General features: G+C 56.5%; 4 protein-coding genes across 4 annotated transcripts; 2 read left to right on the top strand and 2 right to left on the bottom strand.

Moving 5' to 3' along the window:
• Positions 1 to 3,056: 3,056 nt before the first annotated feature.
• Positions 3,057 to 5,856, top strand: HER10_EVM0002714 (uncharacterized protein). The gene has a single exon (XM_035472416.1). It carries the CDS (start codon positions 4,256 to 4,258, stop codon positions 5,552 to 5,554), a length of 1,299 nt encoding a protein of 432 aa, XP_035334738.1. The 5' UTR covers positions 3,057 to 4,255; the 3' UTR covers positions 5,555 to 5,856.
• A 164-nt stretch (positions 5,857 to 6,020) lies between these two features.
• On the bottom strand, positions 6,021 to 7,289 carry HER10_EVM0005827 (uncharacterized protein). Its single transcript, XM_035475431.1, has one exon. The coding sequence runs from the start codon at positions 6,961 to 6,963 to the stop codon at positions 6,187 to 6,189; it is 777 nt and encodes a 258-aa protein (XP_035334972.1). The 5' UTR covers positions 6,964 to 7,289; the 3' UTR covers positions 6,021 to 6,186.
• Positions 7,290 to 7,635: 346 nt separating this feature from the next.
• HER10_EVM0005190 (rhomboid family protein) lies at positions 7,636 to 9,890 on the top strand. The gene has a single exon (XM_035474813.1). It carries the CDS (start codon positions 7,914 to 7,916, stop codon positions 9,699 to 9,701), a length of 1,788 nt encoding a protein of 595 aa, XP_035334928.1. The 5' UTR covers positions 7,636 to 7,913; the 3' UTR covers positions 9,702 to 9,890.
• Positions 9,891 to 10,077: 187 nt separating this feature from the next.
• HER10_EVM0000203 (mitochondrial protein cyt-4) lies at positions 10,078 to 13,456 on the bottom strand. The gene has a single exon (XM_035469997.1). The coding sequence runs from the start codon at positions 13,072 to 13,074 to the stop codon at positions 10,159 to 10,161; it is 2,916 nt and encodes a 971-aa protein (XP_035334556.1). The 5' UTR covers positions 13,075 to 13,456; the 3' UTR covers positions 10,078 to 10,158.
• Between the last annotated feature and the right edge of the window lie 2,112 nt (positions 13,457 to 15,568).

The following is a 15,568-nucleotide window of genomic DNA, read 5'->3' as shown; positions in this document are numbered from 1 at the left end:
GACGGTGAGGTTAGGTAGTTAGGTTAGGCTAGAGAGCGTGGCAGACATGAAGTAATCAACCATTGGCGGTCCACCAGACCTGTCAATCAGGTAAAAGCGGATCATCAGTAATGCCCAAAACCTCAAAGGGAGCCGGCCAAAGCTTGAGTTGCAAATGGCATTGAGAGTTGAGAAATCTAGGTATCGGACCATTGGCACTGCTCATGGATCAGGGAGTGCTACAGGCGCAGCCGACGGCGGCGACGGCGCGCGCGCGCAAGGAAAGGAGGTGAGAGCCGTCGAGGTAAAACCTCACCTAGCGCGCGAAACGCTGAGGCGTTTTGTGGTGTAGCCTGCCTCACAATGGTGCAGCGAGTGAGACAAGACTTGACAGAAAGATACAGAAGGCAGCGTGCGCAGGCAAACGTGCGCTAGGGACGCCGACTCCCTACTCCCCTCGGAGGCTTAGCAGAGAGGGTTTAGACCGCCGCTCGTGGCCGCACGCCATGGTCAAGTTGAGAACAACCAGTGGTCATTGCGGATTGGTCGTAGGAGGGGGGCTTGAGACATCAACGGTGCTGGCTGGACGAGGTGCCAGTCGCAAGTTGCCAGTTTAGGGGATGCGGCGTCCACGGCGTTGTTCGGCGGCGGAGGCCGTCTTGTCGGACTTTTCTGGTGGAAATGGGAGAACAAGATTGAACAATTTCGTTTTACGGGATGTCGTGTTGTGGCAGCCCGGTTGGTGGTTCGGGTTCCGGGTTTCTGAGCTGAGCAGAAAAGTGAAATTAAGGCCGGACACTTCGACGCTTCCAGGTCAATTGTCCATGACTAAGTTGAAGTCGGTGGTAAATGATGACATATGGATCATGAACTGATTGTTCGCGCGATGGGCGCCATGGAGAAGAAATCCCTCTCTAGGAACCAATCCGTCATGACCAAAGGCGCGACGCGGCGCAGATTGGCCGAGTTGCAGATTCATGGAGTTCCGTCCCGCTTCCGGGCCCCCATAGCCTGTAGGCCGTGGTAGTACGGCGTAGAGTCGGGCTGGCAAGACTTGCGCGGCGGGCATTGGGCAATTGGTTTATTGGAGGGAGGGTTGCGGTAAATGGGTTCATAGTCGTGGTGTGTGGTGCATGTGCAGGTGCATGGTATTCAAGTTCGAACACTGGTCAATCTGGCTCCCCGAGCCTAGCACTCTCCCATTCCTTGAGGGGTCAGGTTGTCGTGGAGAGGGAGGGGAGCTTAACAGGGTCCATAGATGATAGTGGCATAGAGGAAGCGAAAGATCCGACCTAGGTACCGGGTACATCGGCTCTCCCACCTCAGATAGCGTAATGCGTAAAACAAGTGAAAGTCTTGGCCGATTGAGATCTTCCATCCTTTCCCTGCGCCGCCCCGATATGAACGGACCTTTGCTGGTTGTTTGCAGTGCTCGTGGAGGACGAATGATCGAGAGGAATGACGAACAAGCCAGTTGCAGACGTTGAAGGCGCGCGACAAGACGGATCATCGGCCAAGATGGGATTGGCAGGCTTGAGGTGGTGCGTTGCGTTGGCAAGTCCACCTCGGTCCATGCGCGTCTTGACCAGAGACAGTCTGGCAGACAGAAAGACAGACTCAGGATTCGAGGATTCGGGCGAGAGGCGGTGGGAAACAGACAGAGCACGTTGGACGAGGAATCGTTGCGGTGCGATGCAATGCGCTCCGTGGGGCAGCGGCACCTTTGTCTGTCCGACTTCCAAGGTTGTCCGTCTTGACCTTTGACTTGGCCAGTCCTCCAAGACTCCAGTGACGCGAGGTCGGGTAACCATGCGCAGCAAACAGGCACACTCGATTCGCATTCTGATTCGACTTGCATCGTGTGGGACAGCGGGCGATGGATGAACCAAACAGCGCACAGCAGCCAGACGCAGGCACGAGGCACAGAGCTGCCCCGGATTGGCGTTTCCTGGGTACTTGGCGTTTCCGGAGGGGGAAGGCGTAGTAAGTACCTTGTTCTCGTTCTGGTCTGTTCAATTGCAGCCTTTGCAGGACGAGACGCAGCTGGGAACTGTGTTACTGTAGTGTGTACGTGTATAGCAGACGACGACGGTTCGCAGTGTTGTGAGTGTTGTGGAATGAAGGCGCATTTAGATGCATGGAGACGACGACGGGTCCGCCCAGGCGCCTCAGACAGGTCCAACTTCGCACCATTGATTGCAATGATTGGCAAGCCCAACTCAGATTGAGCCATATCTGGTAGGCCGGGCTGCGTGCGTGCTCGATCCATAGTCGGGGGTGTCACGGTGTCCAGGACCCGTCCGCAAGCCGTGGAGCGCAATCTCTCGCGATCATCTGGCGTAAAGTGGACGTTCGTAAAGTGTCTGATGAAGATGCGCTCTGCAATCAAGCCTACGACTCAGGCGTTGGAATGAGAGATAGTTGATACATTTTTTTTTTCAATGTATATCCAATGTTCCAGATAGCAGGGAGAAGGGTGACAGACAGGTCAGTAGAGTTTAAGGGATCCGAACTGTTGGATCCGATCAATTTGGATATCGGAGGTGGACTCAAAAGAGGAAGAGGAGGAGAAGACGAAGAAGAATACCTACCTTACCTACCTAGGGAAGAAGAAGACAGAGGGACGCAGACAGAGGGGGGTGTACGAGGTAGAGGTACCTGCACCAGGTACGGAGTACACAGTACTTGTCTTCGCTTCGTGGCTTCCTCTTCCTCTCCCCTTACCCTTCTTTCGCAGGCTTGCCAGGCCCCCATGCCCCCCGTGTCCCTCTCTCAAATCGCTTCCCCCGGTTGCCGTCGAGAAACCCACAATTTCCCCCCAGTCCACGCCTCTAAGCTAGTGCACTGTACCTTGGACTCTCGGTCTCCATGCGACTGGTACCTCCACCCATTCCCCCCTTCATTGATTGCCCGATGGGAAAGAAGGAGGGAGAGGGAGGCCGAGGAGGAGGGACCTGCCCACCTGCCTGTAGAGAAGAGAGACTGTGCGAGTGTGAAGGTAGGCGCTACTTACCTTGCCGTACTTACCTTGCGCCTCCCTTTTTCGAAACGTCGTCTCTCTAAGCACCTCACTTCAACTCCATTTCGCCTTCAATTCACCCGTCCGTTTTTCCCTCACTCCTTCCCGATCTCTTTTTTGTCTTTCCCCCCTTCCCCCTCTTCTCCCTCTTGTATGTCCAGTGTGTCTGTGTCTCAATTCCTCATCCCAAACCCGCCCGATACCGCCAATCGAATCCATCGTCATCCTTCCATGTGGTAGCGCAATAGCAAGAGACAGAGAGAGACTGCCAGCACCCTATACACACTCTCGAGAGTAACATACCGCCATAGGCCAACGTCTATTCGCCCACGCGACCCAAGCCTCCGAGGCACCCTCATCTTCAACCTCAATCATCTGGTCCTCCCTACTTTCTAAACCGTTCCGTCCGAGCCCGCCCGTCCATCCATCTTCATCCGCCACTCCGACCGCCGTCTTGCGCTACGGTCCTATTATCTCACCCTAAGGACCAAGGTACTCTGCGACCTCTGCCTTTACTCGCCTACTGAGGTGCATTGCAAGTTTCTTTTTTAGTTCCTGCCAGCTGGATTGGACTGCAGACTGCACCGGTTGCTGTCACGCCTGCGCCTGTGCTTCTTCCTCTTACACGCACCCCCTTCGAGAATAGCATCCGTCCAGGACATCACTCAACCTTGAAACCTCACTCTGTCCTCCGTCCTCCCAACACCAAACGTCGATACTCCCAGTACCTGGAGGGGTCGCACAGGCCGAGCCACTTTTAAAGCATTTCGCGCCCCCGTACCGAAACTGTGTCTTGGGCTCTGCGCCGGTGATTCACTTCAATGGCGCTTTAGACTTCCCAAGCTCCCTCTGGCGCTGGCACGCGGTCCTTTCCCTTCCCTGAGCAACTCATCTTAGGTTCAAAGGCGCCGTATCCTACCTTACCGTCCCCTTCCCGTACCTCACCTTATCCTGGCTACCTTGAACATCCGCTTTGCCTGTTTGGACCACCTTTCCTCCTCGTGGTCCCTGTCACTTTCCTCCCACTTGGACACTTATTTCCTCCCCGCGAACCACTCGATCCAACAAGTCGACACCCCGTCTATATCACCCCCCTCGACACCCACACCTAACACACACATACGCACACACACAACCACCTACCTCTTCGAACACTCCCCGAATATATACTTTGCCTTCCATGTGTACTAGAAATACCGGGCACCGAATACACTCCAGACCTTCTCCCCACGCCGGGGTTACGGCCATACCGCAAACATGTCATTACCAGTCGCCATCCAGTCGGCGATTTTCTACTACCTCGCATGTACACCATGTAACGAGATGAAGGCTTTCCGAAAGGCCAAGAAGAAGGCCAAAGAGGATAGGGAGGTGAAGAGGAAAATAGAGATGGAGCAACCAGGACTCTACCGTCATCCGGACCCCTTTCACACAAACCCATTTTGGGCCGAAGAGATGGCAGCAGGACCACATCTACCCAAAAAGTCAACCAACAAGAATTCAAGCCAGAGAGGTCTGGCGAGTGCAGGCCGGACGAGCACAGCCGCGAGTTTTGGCGGAGCAAGCACCGTTGCCGAGAGTACTAGCCCTGCGACCCCGACAATAAGTGCCTCAACGGCTGGTCGAAAGCTGTCCGGCGAGGGTTGGAATAGAGAGCTGTACCAACGAGAGGATGAGGAGCTTTGGGGCCACAACTTTACCGGCATGGGTCACAAGCTGATGGACAATATCGCAAAGGCCGGAAACACGGCCGGACGCTACATGGAGGAGAAGTTGGGCCTGGAGAAGCCCATCACAGATGAGGACCGCGAGAACTTTTACCGTACACCGAGAAACCCGCCCGTCAACGAGTACCACCCGCCGATAGTAGGAAGCAAGCCCTCCCGTCCGGACGCTCTCAAGTGGATGCTACAGCCGCCGCCCCCTGCCAAGCTTATGGAGGGCCGCATTCCCGTCGCCAGGACCCAGAGCACCAGCACAGTTGGAAGCAGGAGAACAATGGCGTCTGAGGACACTCCCTTGGACAGACTGGTCCGTGAAAAGGCGTTGAAGAAGAAGTTGCGGCAACAGGGAGAGAAGCTGCCCTTGGAGGAGACACCTTCGGAATCGGAGTTGATCGACTCACTCATCGGCAGGCGGTCACGGCGGACAACGGTATCGAGCAGGGGCATGTCCAACCGTAGCCGCAGCCTTTCGCTAGATTCTGAAGTATCTTCAGACGGCGAGCTGGTGGAACGTCGGCGTATCGCCCGTGCTCGACGTGTTCCCATGACGCCCGAGGAAACCTCTTCAGACGAGGACGACTTTGTCCAGCACCGCACGTGGGATTCGTTGGGAAAGTCGAGTCCTCCCCGACGGCCCAAGCTAGAGACCATTAAGAGCTCCCGCTCCAACTCCAGGCAAGCATTAAAGGCACGTCCCAACGGCACGAAGCCAGATGTTGCATCTAAGGACAACTCTGACGTCACGCCCAAAGCGTCTGCCAACCCTATTATCAACCGCACCGCGGATGAGAACACGCCTACCACTGTCACCGCTACCACAACGGTATCATGATGTTGGATACCTGCAACGAACTAGGTCGAACAGACAGCCGACCAGAACACACTTTCTCCAGTTGTCTCTGGAATTCCCCGTCATCATTTGACGAGGGTCATCTACTGCATTATTTACTCCCAGAGAGGGGCATAGCGTTCATGGGAAGGAGCATTTGCATTTTTCGGAAATGGGATTCGGCATCGAGGCGTTAAGAGGCGTGCTGCCAAAAAAGCAAGAGAGCAAGCATACGGTGGGCAATTGGGTGTTTTCAAAAATGGGGTCCGGGGTCTTTGGGTTGGTTTTGTTCAAAAGAGGACGAGATCCATGGCTTGTTTGATATTTCTTTATTTCATCTCTTCGTTTCTACATTTTACACATTTTGGCCGCACACCAAGATGCGATGAAGCCTTTACTTCTTTGCTTTTACGCCCCTTTTCTTTCCTTTCCTGTTTTCCCTTTGTCATGGCATTACTGGCAAGTAGCACTAGGAACATGAAGGGTATTATTGCTCTGTCCGAATTCTTGTGTGTCCCAACGTTGAATGATCTGATCCGTTTTCCTTTTTTTGTTTGATCCAACTCCATCGACGATGACCAACGCCTCATATAACTGCGAACCCCGTGTACCATCCAGCCTCTTCTATCGTGCTCCTACAGATGCATTCCGCCGTCCTCGTCGTCATCGCCGAGACCTCTCATGCGCTCCTCCATCGCCCGCCGCAGTTCATCGTCCGCCAGGCGTCCACCTGTGCCATTTGCTTGCTGAGAAGACTGAGTAGATTGCGCGGGGGGGCCATCCATCGTGATCACACCGTTGCGTATCGTACCCATCTGGAATGTACCGTCCATCCAAGCAGGGTGTGACGAGCTCGCGGCAGCAGTCGACGAGCCACCACCACTACCACCACCGTTGGTCGCCGCCGGTGCACCCTGACGTCCAGCGGCAATCCTATTCTCCTCCGCAGCCGCCGCACCAAGGCCGTTGGTCGCGGGGATCCCGTTCCCGTTAACACCGTTCGCGCCAGCCACGGACTCGCTCGTGATCCCCCTCCGATCCGCCGCCCCCTGGCCCGCCTCCTCCTCCTCGACCTCCTCTTTACTCTTGAACTCGTTCCACGAGTGTCCCCTGCCCTCGACCTCGTCGCGGATGATCTGGACGCGCTCGCGCATGCGGGCGATGACGATGTCGTTTTCGCGAATGGCTTCGACGCAGGTCGGGTCCGGGCCGTGGCCCGCCGAGGCGTCGGTCGCCGAGTCGAGGGTGGTGGCGTCGCCTGCTGCGTAGGGGGCGAGCTGGGCGTTTGAGTATTCGAGGTGGAGGATGGAGTTGCGGATCTCGAGGGCTTTGAGGTGGAGGGTCGGGAGGGAGAGGTCGCGGAGGGCGGAGGCGAATTGGGTTGGGGATATTGGGCGGGTGTCTGCTGACATTTTGGGCGGTGTGTTGGTTTGGTTTTTCGGCTTGGTGTTTGTAGTATTTGTTTTGGGTTGTCTTTGGTTTCTTTGCGACTTTGGCGTTTTGGTCTTATTGAGGATAGGACTGGAGGTGTTGGTGTGTGGGTAAGAAAGGTGACCGAGTTTCTTGCGAGAGGAGAAGAAGGTAAAAGCGAGTGAGAAAGAACCCTGTTCAAGAGTGATGGCTGAACAAAAGGGTGGACGGAGGGGGGACGATGACGATGTGCGGCCTTGGTGTTTGCAGAAGAAAGAGACGTTCGTCCAGGTAGATGCCGTGCAACGTCACCGCAGGTTTTCTGCCAGCTGGAGGTGAGGTAGGTAGCTTCCCTCAGGCTGAGCGCGGGGTGGGAAGGTGGTGGAAGGTGCAGTAGAAGGTTCCGGCGGTGGGGAATGAGCAGGGGGCGGTCAGGTACGGATACCTTGATGGAAAATGACGAAAGGAGGGAGTGCACTTGCAGGTAGGTGGTACGGAAGGTACCTTCCATTAGGTCTTACCGCCGACGGAGTTATCCGCTCGCGTCGTTATCGATTACGTGCCTTAGTTTCTGCGTGCTTACCAAAGCCCCGGGGATGGGCCGGAAGCTGCCCTTGGCCGGCTGCCGCGGTCCCGACCCCCGTGGTCGGAATAGGTACCAAAGAATTTACGGGCTTCGATTGCGTCTTTGAGATCGAACCACTGCGACAACGCCGCCCGCGCGCGACGACGACGAGCGACCACCGCCACTACCTCTACGACCCAGCGACAAATTGCGAAGACAGTACTCACATTACGAGAGGTGGCATACGCCTACAGCATTTGCCAAAGAGAAACCTCTTCGTCGACAAGCAGCCGGCGCATTCATGAGTCTCTAGCTTTTTGGTGCGCTCCAGCGAAACGAGCAAAAGGAGACGGTTGCGTCGCCCACCCAGGGCGGCTCTAGGAAGCCATGAACGCCTCATTCGGCCTCGTTTCCTCGAGATCGTTCCTTCACCCCGGCCTGCGCGCCGCGTACCGTTCCGCGCCGAATACGACGAGCTGTTCGCCCGCGTCACGACTTCTTTCAATATGCACCATTATCACCTCCCGGACGCCTGCCGCTACACGGTCATACATACCGGGTCCCTCATCCCTCCGTCAAACCCAATGGCCGTCGCCCAGCCTCACCGCCATAACGGCCGGTAAATCAACACAAAGATGGGCTTCCTCCTCCTCCGCATCATCACCACCACCCAAAACCGACTACAAGAACGAACCCCTACTCCGCGAATACGTAGACCTCCCGCTCGACTACAAGGACAAACACGGCCTGCGATTCAGGGAAGAGAACAAGGACCTCACGGCGGCAGAAGTCAGAGCCGTCTTCGGGCCCTCGCTCAAGCCCGCCGCCGCGAACCGGCTGCTGCGCATCATGCACGGCCGCCGCGTCGCCGGCACCCTCGAGGACCCGGCCTTCGCCGTCAACACCGCCGCCTTCACCGCGCAGCAGCGCGACGCCGCGCTGGCGTACCTCCGCGAGAAGACGCCCGTCGACGAGGTCCTCAACGCGGGACTCCGGGCCGAGGACGAGCTCGCCGCGCTGGAGAAGGACCTCGCGGAGGAGGAGGAGAGCAGTGCTGACGAGGGCGATGCTGCCTCGTCGACCGCCGGTTCCAAAACACCGTCTCTCCGCAAGGAAACGCCCGTTGTCAAACCGGACCCCGTGTACGGCTACAGCGCCTTCGACGCCATCCGCGCAAAGAACCAAGCCAAAGCCGCCGAGGAAGAGGCCCGGCTCATCGCCGAGGCCGAGGCAAAGGGCATCGAGTACAACCCGGGCACCCTCTCCATCCCCATCAAGCGCCCGCCCATGACGCCGCGCATGGCCAAGTGGACGGAACAAGGCGCCGCCTCGGACCTCGCCGCCCCGCCCCCTCTCACCTTCGCCGAGCGCATCCTCCCCTCCGCGGCCGTCGTCCTGCTGCTCGTGGCCTCGCTGGCGGCGTTCGCGGCGGTGTACACCCCGCCCCGCGACGCCGACCGCCTGTTCCCCGAGGTGAGCGCCTCGACGGCGACGGTGGGCGCGCTGATCGCGCTCAACGTCCTCGTCTCGGTCGCGTGGCGCGTGCCACCGCTGTGGCGGTTCCTGAACCGGTACTTTGTTCTCGTGCACGGCATGCCGCGGGCCGTGACGATGATTACGGCGAATTTCTCGCACAGTTCCCTGGGCCACTTGGCGACCAACATGGTGGGGCTGTGGTTTATGGGCACCGCGCTGCACGACGAGGTCGGGCGGGCGAACTTCCTGGCGATTTACCTCGCCTCCGGCGCCGTCGGGTTCCTGGGCAGCTTAACGGCGTTTACGCTCCGCGGCTTGCTGACCGTCTCGACTGTGGGTGCGTCGGGTGCCGTGTTCGGCGTCGCGACGGCGTACTTTTGGATGCACCGGTTCGATTCGTTCAAGGTGCTGGGCTTCCCGCCGGATCCGATGAATGGGCCCCAGGGGTTGGGTTTCATTGCCCTGATTTTGGGGTTCCATATCTACGCGTTTTTCAGGCGGGGCAAGCAGACGATTGATCTGACGTCGCATCTGTTTGGTATGTTGACCGGGTTGGTCGGGATTGAGTTCGTGACGGGAAGGAAGGCGGAGGGGGTGAGGGTGGATGGGTTAGAGAAGAAGAAGGCGAGGGGTGATCTTGTTGCTGATGCGCCGCCTCGCGATGGGCAGGGTGATGGCGGGAATGATGTCAAGGCTTGAGAGAGAGTCAGGAGATGCGTCTGGATGTTTTGCTCTCCGAGGAGGACCTGGTAGGAGGGTGAATTGTGTATAGGTATAGTACTTTGTAGAACTCCTGGGATATTAGATGTTTCCCCCTATTATCATCCACTTTGGTGGGAAATTAGAACTTTGTAAATTTGCATGTCGCTCACAGACGAATGAGGGAACGTTCTTCTCGGGATCTGAAATGAGACTAGGATTTTGTGCTGAGATCATGACATTGTTATATAGGTAGCCAACCCATTTCTGTTTTCGATGGCCTATTTCCCGACCCATATGTCGGTCCAGTGTGTTGATGATTCCCAGCGTCATACTATCTTACAAAACTAAATTAAGTCCACGCCATGTTGTACAGTCGTTTTTTGTCCTTCTTACAAGAGGAGAGTCCTCTCTAGGTGATGTTACAGGTTTTACAAGGTTATGCTGCCCGAGGCAATCAAGCAGGCATAGGGGTAGCCGCTGCCGCATCCCGAGCAGGCGTAGCATCCTTCTTAGCTGCCTTCTTCTTGTCGACCCGTCGTCGTCCCACGGGCTGACACCAAATCTGCATCGTCACGACGTTGATGTCGGCAATCACGACATCAATCACATCGTCGGCCTGCACGTCCGCGAGCCTACTATAGCCCTCCAGCCTAATCAGGTCCACAGAGGCGCCCAGGTTGTAGAAGGTGCTCAGCCGGCCCCTCAGTCCAAACGCGTAGACAGCATCGACGACGAACTTGAACGTCTTTGGCAGCGGCGCCTCGCCGAAGCGCCACGCGCGTAGCAGTGCCTGCGCCACCCAGTGCGTCGGGGCGTTCTTGTTGTCGACCTGCTTGATCTGGCGCTGGAGGGCGTGGAGCATCGGCAGCGCGTCGGAGAGGGAGCGGTGCGTCCAGGGAAGGATGGCGGCGGCATTGTCGTCGGACAAGAGCTCCTCACCAACGAGGGAGCGGCCCGTCTCGCGCTCGTGGGCGAGGGCGGCGTGGATCTGCCAGTGGACGACGAGGTCGTTGAAGCGGCGGATGGGACTGGTGGACTTTGCGTAGGCGTCGACGCCGACGGCGTAAAATGGCGCCGGGCTGACCGAGAGCTCTGAGTTGCCGACGTAGACGAGGAGCCGGTGGATGTGCTCCGCGGGGATGGGTTTGCCTTCCGCCGACAGGGGGTCGATGTGCTCGCGGCGGTAGGCGGCGAGACCCTTTGCGTTTGTGACGGCGTCCGGCTGGGTGTTGTAGGGGACGGGGATGGCGCGGGCCTGGCACCACTTTGCAGCGACCTCGCCAGCCGTGTGCATGAGCGTCTCGACGAGGCGGTCGGCCTTGCTGTACGTGGACGTGTTGAACTCGATGAACGGATCGCCCTGCCATGCCATCGACCTGGTCAAGTCATCGGCGTCGCCTTTGACGACGATGTGGTCGAGAGATACCTTGGGGGAGTCGAACCTGGTTTCGAAAGGGGGCAGCTGTCCCTTTTCCACGCGGCGGTGCTTAAGGGCTTTGCAAAGGCGGTTGAGGAGGAGAAGGTCATCCCTATCTTCCGGGGACAAATCCGCAGCAGTAGTGATACGCTTCACAGGCTTGGGCGGCGGGGGCGGCTTGCCCACGACAAAGGTCTTGCTAACGGTCTGTGTTTCAAGGCCGGGCAGGATGCTAGTGACCTCATGCTTGGGGATGTGCAAGATATTTTGCACGGTGCCTGGTTCGACCTTGTAATCCAGGATGTTTCCTATCTCGTTGACTCTGGCGCTGAACGTCAGGGACGGTCGGCCGGGGTTTAGCGAGAACTCCTGCTCGAGATCCCGTGGCAGCATCTTTTGGTTGTATCCAGGCATGTACAAACTCGATGGCGCCTTTTCGAGTTGACGAGCGAGCGCGGACTTGGGGTCGATACGGGAGGCGGGGTCGGCAATGTGGATGTGAATCCAATATTCTCCCGGCTTCTCGGCCGCCTCGACGGAGAAGCCGTCATCCACGTCAGCCGTCTGCTCAGAGTCCACACAGAAGATTGTCGTCTTTCCCCAGTCACGTCTATGGCCCGCAGCGATATCAGGTCGGAGTGATTCGTTGACATCCACGAGGGGCGTCTCCATGGTGGCGCCTCGCTGGACCGTGGTGCCCGCGAGCTTGTACTCGTAGCGAGCTGGAATATCCCAGGGTGGAATCCAGCCGATCTCCTGAAGGAAAGTGAAGGCCGTCCAGTGCGCCACCCACTCAGAATCCTTGTAGCAGTCCGTCAGCTTGAGAATGGTGGAGCCCAGACTCTCGAGCTGAGATGGCTTTGGCACAATGCGATGGCACGCCCATAGCTCCATGAAGCGGATGTACTCGAGATCCTGCTTGCTCCATGTCGCGAGATTTTCCACCTCGTCGTTGCTGGGTCCAATCATGCCATGGGGCGTCCACTCTCGCCTCAGCCGGCTCGCCTGGATGACCCCGCGAGCCTTAAGGATAAAGGAACCAAGGCTATTCTGGCGGAGGAGGGAGAGGGATTGCGCCGGATTTTCGCGCAGCGCGGCGCCCTCCACGAGTTCGCGGACCTGGTTCTCAACCTTGTTCAGGAGTTTGAGGTCGGATATGGACCTGACCTCGTAGATGTAGTTGCGCCTGTGCCACTTCATATTGAGCGGGCGGAACCCCCATCCATCGCGATTCAGGGCGGTATGCACAGCATACAGCTGATGAGGGAGGAACATGTCGCCTGCTTTTACGTGCTGGGGCAGAAGCTTATCCGCGATCTCCTCGAGGCTGAGGTACTGCCGCTCGTCCGTGGCCAAGTGTTTGCTCGCGAGGTCCAGGGTGAGCTGGGACTGGTAGAACGAGACGGAGTCCTGGTAGAATTTGATCAAGTCTCTCTGCAAGTCGGCGGCGGTCTTGAGAGCGGCCGGCGTGTGGTTGTGGAACAGCGCGTTGCGCCGCTCCTCCGTCTCGGGTTCCGCGGGCAAAATATCAGCAAGGGGCTTGAGTCTGTACGGGTCGATAAAGTTTTTGAGGATGAAGAGTGTGACAATATTGCGCTCTGGGACGAGTTCACCGGTGCTCATGTAAAAGTACTGTGAATTGTTGTGACGGCCGATACAGACCGCCAGGATGGGCAAGCGACCGCTGTTGTATCTTGTCTCGACCAGGTCACCGGGTTTGAGAGCGAACGTAGATCCTCGCAGGTCCTGGAGTTCATCGCTCTTGGACAAGTCGCGGTTTGTCTTGGTCTTGTCGTGCAGCTCGCCCTCTCGACCATTCATAAGCCCCAAAGCGCCAGGGAGCAGGTCAGGTCTGGTGAGGTAGTTCAACAGCGGCGTGTCCTGCGCGGGTAGGTCTTGAAGCAGACGCTTTGAGGGTGAGTAATTTGCGCTCTCCCATTCCCGGAGCCGCATTCTGATGTCCGACTTTTGGCGAATGTATTTCAATTCTTCTTTCGTGGCTGTGGTCGTGGGCTTGCGATACCCACCTCTGCCATTGCCATAGTTTCCACCACGAGCGTTTCCGCCCTGGTGGTCATAGTTCCCGCGATGATTACCGCCCTGATTGCCGCTGTAGTAGGACCTTCTACCCGCATATGACTGTAGACGAGTTTAGTGAGACTCAAAGATGTTAAGAAATATTTCATGAGGAAGCCCTCATCAGGAGTAAGACGTACCCTTCTGGACTCTGTGGATGAGCCTGTCCCCAGCTGCTGGAGTGTTAGGGTGGACTGCAAGCTGCTGGCGACTGGTGATGATGACGGCCTAGATGAAAGACATCTCCAGCACACATATGGTCTGCCCGAGTTTCGCAACATTGCGGGCAATATTATGGCAATGCTGTAAGGGCATAGTGTTGAGCGACGTCCCTCGCCACGACGTTCTGTCTCGACGGCTCACCCAAAATTTCTGGTCCGCGCCACGAGGTGTCCACTTTTCGGTCCACTTTCGCGCCATCACGTGACCAATATATTGCACAGAGGAGAGGGCACCTTCAACTTGGTCTTCATTCAGCTTTGAAGAGTAGAGGAGAGTAAGGTAAGTAACACCGGAATGAACTATGAGGATTATCAACACATAAAATGACCCTTTGGGCCATAGAGAAATTGGAAGTTCAACTTGGACGGATATGAACAAGTAAAGCACTAGATGTCTATGGCGCAACGCACCGTCTCGTGGGCATAGATCAATAAGCGTTACCGTCTTGTAGGGAATAGTGAGTTTATGCTCTCCATCGATAGGAGCAGCGGCTTTGGGGAGCTGTGGGCAGAGGATATTCGGCATGGTCAGTGAATCCCTTCATACACAGTATGCCCAAATGCGTAGTGGATCCCGCCGATGGCTGTCCTCCGGCGCCGGTGCCGGGACGCCCCACATCGGCACTTTCTCCCCCGGTCATTTCATCCGGAGTGAGCCGGCATACTTGTGCTACCTTGCCATTTTTGCCCCATTGCCTCTACGACGACGAATCAATGCAGCGACCGTAAATGTACACAATTCAGTCTTTGTCTTTCTAACTCGTCAAAGAATCTAGGGATGGCCGTCCACTTGCGAGATCAACATTGGTCCAGGGCCTGGCACAAATGCCTAGAAACGGGGCCCTACGGAGTACATGCAGCTCACCATTTCCTTCTCGCCGTCCATTTCCATCCGTCTCGCCCACACGCAGGGTAGGTAGGTATACACCCCGGAAACTCGTATGGAGTAGTGAGATCATCCCCCAAAAGTCCCTTCCATCGAACAATGTTTCAACCCGCAAAACTCCACATTACTCGAATCCTCGCCTGTTTCAATTCTCAAATCTCAACTTCCCCCCGCCCACGAACCCCGAAACAAATGAAAGCCAGCAAGAAACAAAAACCGGAGAATCGTCGGAGAGGCGCACGTGGCTGGCTCATATGATTTACACATACAATAAGCATGTCTTTCGGGTGTCCAAGCTGGACATTCAAATTTCGTCCAAAATCCATCCCTCATAAGGTACCTACCTAAGGTGCCTATGGAGTGCGCTATGACTTCTTTTCTCAATCCTCGGCCCGAGCTCTTGTCTCAAAAACTGCAGCAAAAAGCAAGGTCATTTTTCACCCAGTCTCTACGTACCGGGCACGTACTTCGTGGCCCTTGGTTTCTTCCCTGCTTTCTTCTTCATCTGAACCATTGACGCGCGCGCGCTCATAGTTCGCAAGTAACGGCTTTCCCCCCTCGGCTTGCACCTTCCTAACTCACGAAATGAAGCCTGAACATCTAATCCCCTTCTAAAACGTCTTCTAGTGCCAAAAGCGTCTCTGAACTAAGAATCAAGATTATGAGTTTTATCAAACGGTGTTTCTAGCTTTGGTCATGGAGCTCACCCAATCTTCCCACCCCCCTCCCGCTACTTTCCCAATTCAGGAAACAAAGCCCAAGATGTGAAGAAAAGTGCCGAGACAAGACAACATAGTAGGGGGGGCTAACACAACACGCCCACCACGAACGGGTTTCAAGCCTCCCACTCCCGCGTCAATCCCAACTTACAAAAGCCGGTGGGCGGGCTGACTCTGTGGGCTCCGTGGCTGATCACCCAAATGGTAATCCCCCGCGGGAAATTTCACTCAAGGCGGGAAGGGGTAAAAGAGGTCTCAACGGAACACAACCTTCCCGAAGCCACCCTTTCCCCTCCTTGGAAAATGTAAACGCCATGGTTTATTTATTTCCAGAGAGTACGGAGTAAGGTAGGGTAGACTTTGACATCATGCCATCCCGCGCATGCTAGAGAACCAACGACACCACCATAACCATAACCACACCATCCCTTTGCGCACAGTCCCCTCTCTCTCTGCCTGCCGCTTCCCTTTTTTCCCCTTCCCCTCCCTCCCTCCTTCAACCAGCCTTTCCATATACGCGGTACAAGAGCACAAACCCCCCCATC

This window comes from Colletotrichum scovillei, assembly GCF_011075155.1.
Source record: "Colletotrichum scovillei strain TJNH1 chromosome Unknown Contig00004, whole genome shotgun sequence".
Taxonomy (NCBI): Eukaryota; Fungi; Ascomycota; class Sordariomycetes; order Glomerellales; family Glomerellaceae; genus Colletotrichum; species Colletotrichum scovillei.
The sequence above is the reverse complement of the archived record's forward strand: the minus strand, read 5'-3'. Positions and strand labels throughout refer to the sequence as shown.